At 43.1% G+C, this 12,361-nt stretch overlaps 1 protein-coding gene across 1 annotated transcript in view; it reads left to right on the top strand.

The window, feature by feature from the left end:
• LOC127677680 (pregnancy zone protein) overlaps nucleotides 1-12,361 on the top strand; it is a 42,299-nt gene that overhangs the window by 11,733 nt on the left and 18,205 nt on the right. Inside the window, exons 11-15 of the mRNA XM_052172708.1 lie at nucleotides 1,042-1,203; nucleotides 2,481-2,708; nucleotides 4,501-4,564; nucleotides 9,440-9,582; nucleotides 12,158-12,307. Coding sequence (XP_052028668.1) covers nucleotides 1,042-1,203; nucleotides 2,481-2,708; nucleotides 4,501-4,564; nucleotides 9,440-9,582; nucleotides 12,158-12,307 — 747 coding nt within the window. The remainder of the gene's footprint in view (nucleotides 1-1,041; nucleotides 1,204-2,480; nucleotides 2,709-4,500; nucleotides 4,565-9,439; nucleotides 9,583-12,157; nucleotides 12,308-12,361) is intronic.

Raw genomic sequence — 12,361 nt, 5'->3', positions numbered from 1 at the left:
TTTTTTTCAAGTTGCTTTTACAGTAAATAATATTTGGGTTAAATGCATGGGCAATTCCTCATTTATATTTTGAATTTTATATCTGAATTTGACTTCTACGCTTTTCTTATTTATTTTAATATTTCTTATCAAGTTGGAAAGACACTGATAAGTATTCTGTGGTTTGACAAGGTCACCACAGGTAGAGAGAAGATCACAAGAAAGCTGTAACATATACGTTCACTAGAAGATGGACATCGAGAGATGACAGCACAGCGGCTGGGGAAGTCAGAGCAGGAACCTGGAGGCAGGAACTCAGGCAGAGGCCATGGAGGCATGCACCACAGGCTTGCCCACGTGCCAATCCCATGGGGAACATTTTCTTGGTACATGTTCCCCTCTTCTAAAAGGACTGTAGTTTAAGTCACATTGACATAAAACTAACCAGCTAAGACCCTATCCCATTGAAAATATTTGTTTTTAAAAAGGCACAAGCTGTAATGGAGAGGTTCATTAGCTGGCTATAATCATTCCACTTTAGATGCAGTTATCAAGATGCAGCACTGTACTCTAAAATTGTACAGCATTGATGATTTTAATTAAAAATAATAAAATAAGGAGGTGGGGAGATGTCCCAGTGGCTAAGTACTGCACTTTCAGAGGACCCACGTTCAGTTCCCAGCATCAACATGGCAGCCTACAACCACGTGAAACTCCAATTCCAAGGGATCTGATGCCCTCTTCTGAATCCGAGGGCTCCAGGCACACACATGGTGCACAGACACCCATGCAGACCAAACACCAATACACACAAAATAAAATGTAAATAAAATCATTTAAAAGAAATAAAATAAAAAATAAACCATCAGTTTTCAAAACCAGAAGAAATATTTAAAAGAAATATCACAATTTAAAGCTCAGAAAATAAGTCTCATTTGCAGATGTGAAGATCTTCAGGACAGGACAGGGACTGAGCAAGAGACAAAGATGTCAACTGAACAGACTGGAAAGATGGGGTGGCTAGCTGCCATTTGTAACTGGCTATCACTTTCCTGTTTCTAGGTTCTTCTTGTTGATGATAAGGATAAACCAATCCCCAACAAAAAGTTATCCGTCAGCGTGTCTCCAGCTGCATACCAATCCACGGTTACGACGGATGAGGATGGATTGGCCAACATTCACATTGACACTTCTAACTTCACATCTCCATTTATGAGAACCTCAGTACGTAGAAGTGGGCATGTGAGGCTGAAACGGCTTAGGTCACGGGACTCCAAAACTTGAGGATGTGTGAGAGGGAGGCACCTGAACTCCAGGGACAGATGAAAATGTGATAGGAAATAAATGAAACTGAGTAATGTGGGAACAGGTAACGGGAGGCAGAAAACCCTGTGTCAGGAACGCCTACAGTGTGCACTGCCTTCTGCGACACTGGGAGGATCCTCCTGGGATTGCCTTGAAGCTTTTGGTATTTTCACGGTATCATCACCAGTTAGATTTTTACCTGATTCTTTTAGCATAATTGTTGTTTGTGCCTGAACAGTCAAGTAATATTATGCAATAGGGCCATAAAAGGATATGGCAGTAGCTACCTACACAAGGCCTGAATACCAGGCTGGACCTAGCATAGTAGATGAGAGAGGAACTCAGAAGGCCCCACCCCTGGCAGAGGAGCTAGATCAGTGATTCTCAACCTTCCTAGTGCTGTGACCCTTTAATACAGTTCTTAATAAATTATTTCTGTTGCTATTTCTTAACTAATTTTGCTACTGTTATGAACTGTAATGCAAATATCTGATATGGGACCCCTGTGGAAGAATTGTTTGACACTCCCCAAAGGGTTGCAACCCACAGGTTACAAAACACTGAGCTGGCAGAGGGAGGGAAATCACGTTCCTCGATGTTATAGCCATGGATACATTGCCCCCACTCAATCAAATGACCCATAACACATACTCATGAGGCAACCCTAATTAAATGCAATGGGTCACACACCAAAAAAGGCACAGTAGGAGAGAGACTCTGGTAGAAGAGATGTTCCGGGATCGGTAATAGGATAAAAAAGATTCATGGGGAACTCAGTCAAAAAATATGTACGTGAAATATTATAAGTAAAATAAGTGCTCATATGTGCAACTAATGAAATAAATCTGAACAGAAAAAGTAGACATGGACTTTGCAAGCATAGTGAGCATTTCTTAATCCCAGCACTCAGGAGGCAGAAGCAAGAGGATGGTAAGTTTTAAAGCCACCCTGAGATACAGAAGTTTAAATAATCTTAATAGGAAGACGGAAAAGTGGGTATAGATTTAAGAAAACAATCTTTTTACAAAAAAGATATCATATAAGAAGTGATGGATGGATGGATGCATAGATAGATAGATAGACATACAGATAGACGGACGGATGGACGGATGGACGGATGGACGGATGGACGGATGGATGGATGGATAGATGATAGACAAACACTAAATACAAATGTCTTGTTAATTTTCCATTAGGTCACCTACAAGGAGAACAATGTCTGCTATGATAACTGGTGGCTTGATGAATTTCACACACGGGCAGATCATTCTGTAACCCGAATCTTTTCCCCAAGCCAGAGTTATGTTCAACTTGAACTTGTTCTTGGTACTTTAGCCTGTGGGCAAACTCAGGAGATTCGGATCCACTACCTCTTGAATGAAGATATCCTGAAGGATGAAAAAGACTTAACCTTTTACTATCTGGTAAGAATGAAAGTCACTGCATCTCTTTCTAATTGTATAGACTCCAAATTTCCTAGGTTCCTCTCAAAATAATGAGTTTTATGGAACATCAGTGTTATATTTAGGTTTTTGTTTTTTATACTGGAAGATAAACTGCTTCCTATGAAGTTATTCATGCTTTAGTTCACTGTTTGTTTTGTTCACTATTGAAATAATGACTCTAAATAACATTTCTTTATTTCTATAAAAAAACAAGTACCACATTTACAATAGTTATAATTTCTGTTTCATCTCTTCATAGTCTTAAGACCTTGGATAATTTACTAGGCTTCTTCCTCAAAGACAAGTTATCTTACCTGAATACTTGAAACAATAATCCATGTAATTATTAAGCAAATTTAATTGTTCAAGTTATCTTATCTCAGAATTGACCACACAGAGAATAAGCAATACATTTTGTTTATTTTAAAATAAAAGTAACCAGGGGCTGGAGAGATGGTTCAGTGGTTAAGAGCACTGGATGTTCTTCCAGAGGTCCTGAGTTCAATTCCCTGCAACTACATGGTGGTTCACAACCATCTGTAACAGAATCTGATGCCCTCTTCTGGTGTGCACTCATACATAAGTAATTAGAAATGCAAAAAAATAAAATAAAAAGAGTAACAATAGAAGATACTTGTATTATACATTTATCTTCACCATATATTTCACATACAGTAGGTGCTAAAAATACATAAGTTCATACTTTTCACACATTACTGGGAATGATAAATACTAAAGAAAATAAAACAAAATTATGTACTTGTTATTTTTTATTGGATATTTTATTTATTTACATTTCAAATGTTATTCAGTTTCTCAGTTTCCTCTCTGGAAACCCCCTATCGTATCCTCTCTCTCCCTGCTTCTATGAGAATTCTCACCCACCCACCCACCCACCCACCCACTCCTGCCTCCCTGCCCTAGCATTCCCCCTACAGTGGGGCACCAAGCCTTCACAGGACTAAGGGCCTCTTCACCCACTGATGTCCAATAAGGCCATCCTCTGCTACATATGTGGCTGGAGCCATGGGTCCCTCCATGTGTATTCTTTGATTGGTGGTTAGGTCCCTGGGAGCTCTGGGGGGTTTGGTTGGTTGATATTGTTCCTCTTATGGGTCTGCAAACCCCTTCAGCTTCTTGGGACCTTTCTCTAGCTCCTCCATTGGGGACCCTGCACTCAGTCCAATGGTTGGCTGCAAGCATTCACCTCTGTATTTGTCTGTCTCTGGCAGAGCCTCTCAGGAGACAGCTATATCAGGATCCTGTCAGCAAGCACTTCTTAGCATCCACAATAGTATCTGGGTTTGGTGTCTGTATGGGATAGATCCCCAGGTGGGACAGTCTCTGGATGGCCTTTCCTTCAGTTTCTGCTCCTCACTTTGTCTCTGCATTTCCTCCCTTGAGAATTTTGTTCCCCCTTCTAAAAAGGACTGAAGCATCCACACTTTGGTCTTCCTTTTTCTTGAGCTTTATGTGGTCTGTGAATTGTATCTTAGGGATTCTGAGCTTTTGGGCTAATGTCCACTTATCAGTGAGTGTATACCATGTGTGTTCTTTATGTACTTGTTATTTAAAACACACACACACACATATATGTATATATGTATGTATATATATGAAAATGATGGAAAGGAAATATAGTAATAATTACTTCTGAGTTGCAGAAGCATGATAGTTGTTTACATATGATGAGTATGCTAACAGACATACCTTAACCTGTCTGGGCAGACAGACCTCACATGGTAATGCGTGTATTTCCTTCTATCTTCAGATCAAAGGAAGAGGAAGTATCTTCACATCAGGAAGCCACGTGTTGTCGCTTGAACAAGGAAACAGTAAGCATCTTTTGATTTTATTTTTTATTTTTTAATGTCCTCTCATCTTGTCAAACCTGAGCAACTGAGCGAACCGGGGCTTCTCTCACATTACAGGAAGTGCACAGCAGCCCTCTGTTATTCAGTGAGGAAGTTGTTCAGAGCATTTCTGGATTTTAGGGTTTTATTTCTGAAGTAAAATATATTAATTTCATTAATTATTTTCAAAAGCAAAAAAATCATCAAAAATGTAAAAAAAAAAATGATGTAAGGAAAATTTTCTTCATGGATTTGTGTGTTGGGTCCCTATTGCTGCCATGAAGGGTTAGTACACATTTCCTGGCACATAACAACCCAGGTTTCTTGTCATATATTTCTGTCCAGAAGTCTCACTGGGCTCAAGTCAAGTTCTTGGCAGGACTGCCTTAGTTCTTGAACTCCGGGGAAGACCCAGTGTTCTTGCTTTTCCTGAACGCCTCCGCCACGCCCTTCCTTTTCCTTCAAAGCCAGCACGAGGCACTCCATCTTGAAACCTCACCTGTCTGTCTCCCTTTCATAACCATCCTTATAATGACATTGACTCCACCTGGATAACTCAAAACAATTTTCACTTCTCATGGTCCTGGTTTAACATCTGCAAAGGCTTTATTGTCATATAAAATAACATACTCAAATCATACTCATAACAGATCTAGATATCGAGGATTAGAATTCTGCTTACCACAAGCATTTTGAAATCCATGTGCCCATCCACCCAGTCAAATTCAGCCTCTTGTCAACAAACACCTCAGTCCATTGCAGCCTTTCCTTAAGCCCTCAAATCTCATATAATATATGCAGAAAAGCAGTCCCAAACTAACTCATTTAAAATCATATAGATTAGGCATCGAGGCCTAGGATACATTCGATGCCTCAGTGAAAATCATCTGTCTGGAGAGATACAAAACCCATGCAGACAGACAAACAACCTCAGATTCGAACACAGACCGTCCATCCTCTCTGGTTGGTTTCTCTGTCGTCCTAATTCAACACCACTTGCCTTACCACTAAGCATCGCAGGCGCAGGCGCAGGCGCAGGCGCAGGCGCAGGCGCAGGCGCAGGCGCAGGCGCAGGCGCAGGCGCAGGCGCAGGCGCAGGCGCAGGCGCAGGCGCAGGCGCAGGCGCAGGCGCAGGCGCAGGCGCAGGCGCAGGCGCAGGCGCAGGCGCAGGCGCAGGCGCAGGCGCAGGCGCAGGCGCAGGCGCAGGCGCAGGCGCAGGCGCAGGCGCAGGCGCAGGCGCAGGCGCAGGCGCAGGCGCAGGCGCAGGCGCAGGCGCAGGCGCAGGCGCAGGCGCAGGCGCAGGCGCAGGCGCAGGCGCAGGCGCAGGCGCAGGCGCAGGCGCAGGCGCAGGCGCAGGCGCAGGCGCAGGCGCAGGCGCAGGCGCAGGCGCAGGCGCAGGCGCAGGCGCAGGCGCAGGCGCAGGCGCAGGCGCAGGCGCACAGGCAGCTGTTTTTGGGTCCTGTACTCAGAGGGAGCACACACTCTCCCTTTTGCTGAGGTGAAGGGGAGATCTATGAGTCATACATAGAGCCTCTTCAAACAGACTCTGGAGAGAAAACTTTGTGGCTGAGCATGGTGACACTTTCACTTTTCGGTGCTGTTAGCTGGAGGAGTTTCTCACTCAAGCCCGGAAAGTGCCCTGTGTCCCTTAGAAGCTGCATAACCTGAGTTATTTTTTCTCAACAAGTCCTCCTTGCTTTGTGATGAACACGTCTCGGTTTCGGTTTTCACTCCTACCAAATCTTACTGCACACAGCCAGGCTGGACACCAACGCTTCTCTCTCTCTCTCTCTTTTTTTTTTATTGAATATTATCTTCATTTACATTGCCAATGGTAAAACCTTTCCCGATTTCCCCCCTCCCCAAAGGCCCCCAACCCCTCCTCCTACCCCCTGCCTCTACGTATATGCCCCTCCACCCACCACCCACCCCTGCAGCTCGGTTTCCCTTTGTTGGGGCCTCTATTGAGCCTTTACCTGACCAAGGACCACTCCTCCCACTGATGCCCAACAAGGCCTTCCTCTGCCACATTTTTGGCTGGAACCATGTGTACCCCTTGCTTGATGGTTCAGTCCCTGGGAGTCCTGGGGCATCTGGGTGGCTGAAGTCATTGTTCTTCCCATGGGGCTGTAAACCCCTTCAGCTCCTCCAGACTACCCTCCAGCTCCTCCATTGGGGACCCCACGTCCAGTCCAATAGTTGGTTGCTAGCATCTGCCTCTGTATTTGTAAGGCTCTGGCAGGGCCCCTCCGGAGACAACCATTGCATGCTCCTTTTGGTATGCACTTCTTGTGGTCCATAGTAGTGTCGGGGTTTGGTGACTGTTTATAGGATGAATCCCCATGTAGGGCAGTCTCTGGGTGGCCTTTCCTTCAGTCTCTGCTCCACACATTGTCTCCCTTATTGCCTCTGTGAGTATTCTGTTCTCTTTCTCAGAGGAATCAAAGCACCCTCACTTAAGTCCTCCTTCTTCTTGAGCTTCCTGTGCTGGGTGAATTGTAGCTTGTTTATTTTGAGCTTTTGGGCTAGCATCCGCTTATTAGTGAGTGCATACCATGTGTGTTCTTTTGTGATTGGGTTGCCTCGCTCAGGATGACACTTTCTATTTCCATCCATTTGCCTAAGAATTTCATGAATTCATTGTTTTTAAAAGCTGAATAGTACTCCATTACATGCTCCACTATGTTCATAGCAGCCTTATTTATAATAGCCAAAAGTTGGAAAGAACCCAGATGTCCCTCAACAGAGGAATGGATGCAGAAAATGTGGTGTATATATACAACACTTCTCTTTAATCTTCTCAATCCCTTCTTTCTTTTTGCTTCCCACATAACTTCGGGAAGGCAGTCCAGAGAGAACGTCTGCCGTCCTGCGACAAGAATCCCCCTCCGCCATAGCCCTCACTGGCTGCAGTTTTTTTTTTTTTAATTATTATAATCATCCATACTTATCAGTCATGCAAGTTAATGGGTTTCACAGTGGTGTCTCCATGCGTGTATGGATCATATTTCGGCCTCCATTATCTTTCTCATCCTCTTCCCCTCCCCCTCCCTTTCCTGGGCTCTTCTAGTAGTTTCAGGTCATTATTTTTCCTCCTGTAAGAGAAACCACACTATGCTAATCTCTTTTTTTCTGACTTGTTTTGTTTAACATAGTCCTCCAGCTCCACCCGTTTTCCTGAAGATGACATAATTTCATAATATTCCATTGCCCACATGTACCATCTTTTCTTGCCCACTCATGAGGTGATGGATGCTTAAGTTGACTCCATATCAGGTGGTAGTGAGCAGAGCTAAAGCAAGTGTGGATATTTTTGTGTCTTATTTCATGTCCTTCTGATAGATACTCCAGAGAGGTGTAGCTGGTGCATATGTTAATACTACCTTTGGCTTGCTGCGAATCCTCCATGTTGTTTACCTCAGTGACTGCACTAATTTACAGTCTCAGCATCTGCATTTTAAGGGTCCTTCTCCTCCACAGCTTCTCTGGCATTTGGGTTGTTTGTGTTTTCTTTTCTGACTGGAATGAGGCAGAATCTCGGTGTAAAAATGATCTGCACTTCCCCGATGGCTACAGACGCTGAATGCCGTCCATATTTATCAACTGTGAGCTTCTACACGTCTTGCACATGTCACTTGCCCATTTTATGTTTAAGTCGTTTGTTCTTTTTTTTTCTTCTTTTTCTCATTATACATATTCTGTATCTCAATACTCCGTTCGGTGAGTAGCTGCAGAAGATAACTCCCACTGAGTTATCCCTCCTGAGGTTGTGTTTTCCCTCCTGAGCTCAGCATGTTTCCACAGTCACCCACCTCTAAACGCAACTGCACTTTACTTGATTTGACTTTTCCCATGAAGAGTAGTGGCTGTTGGCCGCCTCTAACCCACCATCTTGAATTGCCAAACACCTGGCATTACTTCTCTGTGTTTTCCCTATCTGTTTATACCATGTTAAGTCTTCGCTAAGATGTCTACTACACCAGGACTGTCACTCAGCATACTTCCCAGAGGACTTTTAGCATCTTGATTCTACCAGTCTAATAAAGATGCAGTATTCCCATCTCTGAAAGCAGGCTCACCATGGGGTCCTTAGGTCTATAGCATCCCTTCAATCTCTGCAGTCTCACTATAGTTGTGTTATCAGTCTGTTTAAAATTTAAAAGGGGGTGGAGACTGGAGAGATGGCTGAGTGCCTAAGAGCACCGGCTGCTCTTTCAGAGACCTGGGTTCAATGCTCAGCACCCACGTTGTGGCTCCAGTTCCAGGGGATCTGATATTCTCTTCTGGCCTTTGTGGGCGCTGCACAGACACCCATGATGGCAAAACACTTATATACATTAAATAACATAAAATAAAATATAGAAATTTTTGGAAATATAAACATATACTAAATGCTTTTTCCTACTTAGCAGGGGGACAAGATTAAAGTTTTATCTATCTATAACAACATTATTCATGGGATTGGAGAGGGCCCAGTGGTAAGAGCACTGTCTGCTCTTCCAGAGCTCCTGAGTTCAATTCCCAGCAACCACATGGTGGCTTACAGCCATCTACACTGGGATGTGCTGCCTTCTTCTGGTGTGCCAGTATACATGCAGATAGAACACTTGTAAATAAAATAAATAAATATTAATTTTTTTAAAAAACACCATTCATTCAGCATGCATTTATGAAGCACCACTGCATGCACATTTGTTCAGCATGCATTTATGAAGCACCACTGCATGCACAGTGGCAAAGGCACAAGTCTTTGTTACATGATACAATATGAATTCTTAAAATAGTCTAAAGATTGTTATGATATGAAATTAAGAATCCACTCCAAATCCGTAATCCTGAGTCTTCTTTATTTTCCAGTGAAAGGAGTATTTTCCTTCCCAATTCAAGTGGAGCCAGGCATGGCTCCCACGGCTCAGCTGCTTGTTTACGCTATTTTGCCCAATGAAGAACTTGTTGCTGACGCTCAGAAATTAGAAATCGAGAAGTGTTTTGCCAATAAGGTGGGTGTTTGTGTCTAAGCCTGATCTTTTATTCTATCCTTTATAAGTGTGGGCAAAAAAGAAGTACTATCTATTTTAATTTTTTTTTCGAGACTTAGTCTCTCTGTGTAGCACTGGCTGTCCAGGAACTTAATATTGATCAGGTTGGCCTAGAACTCACAGAGATCCTCCTGCCTCTGACATCCAAGTGTTAGGACTAAAGTCACATACCTGGCTTAATAATTATTTTAAAAGCACAACACGGGACTCTTAAACATTCCCCCTAAGTATCTCTCAGGTTAGTGAGAAGAGTCACACACTCCTTAACAGTCTAGTGGCAGCAGTGCCCAAAGGAGTTGGCCACAGGCTGAATTCTTTTTCATTTAAAAGATTCATGTGGGGGCTGGAGAGATGGCTCAGTGGTTAAGAGCACTTACTGTTTTTCCAGAGGACCTGAGTTCAATTCCCAGCAACCACCTGGTGGCTCACCACCGTCTGTAATAGAATCCAATGTTCTCTTTTGGCGTGTCTTTAGACAGCAACGATATATACATAAAATAAATGAATCTTTAAAAAAAAAGATTCAAGTGGGTTTCAAAATCTATTCTACAGCAAGCTTTAAAATATATATACTGCTGTCTTTTGTCTGCATGTGTGCCTGTGCACCTTGTGTGCCAGAAAAGGACACGGGATCTCCAGGAACTGAAGTCGGATGGTGTGAACATCCTGGGACTGGGAAATGAACCCAGTACTCCTAATGCTTAAGCATCTCTCCAGGCCCTGTATCAAACTTCTAAATTATTTTGAAATATTTTGATATCAAACTTTCCATTGAAAATACTGCTTCACTGAGCTGTGTCAGTCTTGTGCCACCAGTCCCTTAGCAAACTTCCATTCCATACACTGCAGGAGAGTGCACCACTGCGACTTTAAAGTTAGATCCTCAATATAGACAGAACTGTGTGCAGGCCTTTGAGCTCCACTAAACTATAAATAAATTTTACCCAAGCAGAATTGGCACTTGTTATCTGATTTTTTTTTTATTCGAGTAGATGGGCTCTGTCAACTTCAGCCACTTTTTTTCTTCAAAACTATAACTACGAGGATAATGTCTATTTACAGCAAGCAGGCATTTCTATATTGCACAGTCACAATTATTCACATTGCATAGTCACATATAGTCATTGTGCTGTGATCTAAGGAAAAAACGATGTGGATTGATTCCTGTGTAAATCTTCACTTCATCTAAGGAGCACAGCTAGTTAGGCATCATGTCCAGAAGTATCATGCTGGTTCCTCTATGAATCTCCTGTTTCCGGCACCAGCCTCCAGGGTCTTCACTATGAGTTGTGTGTAGGTGTGAGGGGAAATCTTGGGAGGGCCACTCAACTCTAGCAATGGGCAGCAGCCCTTAGCCTGGTGAGTTAGTTTCTTCACACTCCAGACATGAAGCTATCTGAGAGCATATAATTGACAGAAAAAAAAATTACTTTCTACTCAGAATCAATGCCTGACTGAAAACAATTTCTCTGATTCTGGAAATCTCTGTGTAATGGCACAAAAATTCTTGACAGAAGCCAGACTCTATTCAAAGCTATGTTTACTTCAGATCAAACACCTTTTCACTTAACCCAAGGTGGAAGAAAGCATGAACAGTAACTCAAATGAGGATTGGTGTGCCACTCACCAGAAGACTGACTGCCAGTCACACAAGTGGCAGCAGAACAGATCCGGTGCAGTTACTAACTCACACCCCTGATCAGGCGGAGCGAAGAGGAGCCTGGGAGAGTGAGGAAGGACTGGGGTCAGACAGGGACGAGTCTCTTCCACCCAGTACTTTGTTTTCAGTTTTTTATCGGACAGAGAAAAACTGTCTTCTATTTTAAAACATCTTTCCTTTAAGACAGTGTGTACACATTAAATATGTATTAGTTTAAATGGCTTTTCTGACTGCTAGCCCAGCGAATGCCTGTTCACATGTAGTTGGAAGGCAAAGGAGAGACAAGCGTGTAGGTCGGGCATGGTGAACGCATACTTCTGACGTTGGCCCTCGTGAGGCTTCAGAGAGAGCCTGGGTTACACCGTGAGTTCAAAGCCAAGCTGGGATATGTACAGGGATCCTGTCTCAAATTAATTTAAAAATAAGTCAAATGATTAAAAAAAGGGAGAAGAAGAAGAAGAAAACCGGTTTTGAGTGTAGATCTGAAAGTCACTCTGTCCCTCAGATGAAGAGCGGCCAAGTGACAGCTTTCGTCATCAGCTACTGTGGAGTCACATACCCCACGTGAATTGATTTTCCATGTTGCTAAGGTGGAATAAAAGTGGTGTATGACGTTTTTTGTCTCCCTTCTTAAGAGTGTTTCCAAGACCATACCAGATTCTGTTTCAGTGGGATCAAAATCTACTTGCTTTCCACCAGTTACAAAAAAAGAAAGAAAGAAAGAAAGAAAGAAAGAAAGAAAGAAAGAAAGAAAGAAAGAAAGAAAGAAAGAAAGAAAGGAAGGAAGAAAGAAAAAACCCTAGGCATTGTCGAGACTGTAATTAATACTCTTTTTTTTTTTTTTAAGATACTGCTATAATCATGTGCTCTTTGCAGGTAAATTTGAGTTTCCCATCAGCACAGAGCCTGCCAGCCTCTGACACACACCTGAAGGTCAAAGCCACGCCTCTGTCTCTCTGCGCCCTCACTGCAGTAGACCAGAGTGTGCTGCTACTAAAGCCGGAAGCCAAGCTCTCACCTCAATCAGTAAGTCCCATTGCAGCCTTGAGTATCAAAAGATGCTGACATGGCCAGACCATA

This window comes from Apodemus sylvaticus, chromosome 2 (assembly GCF_947179515.1).
Source record: "Apodemus sylvaticus chromosome 2, mApoSyl1.1, whole genome shotgun sequence".
Classification (NCBI taxonomy): Eukaryota; Metazoa; Chordata; class Mammalia; order Rodentia; family Muridae; genus Apodemus; species Apodemus sylvaticus.
This window is presented reverse-complemented; position numbering and strand designations above follow the sequence as displayed.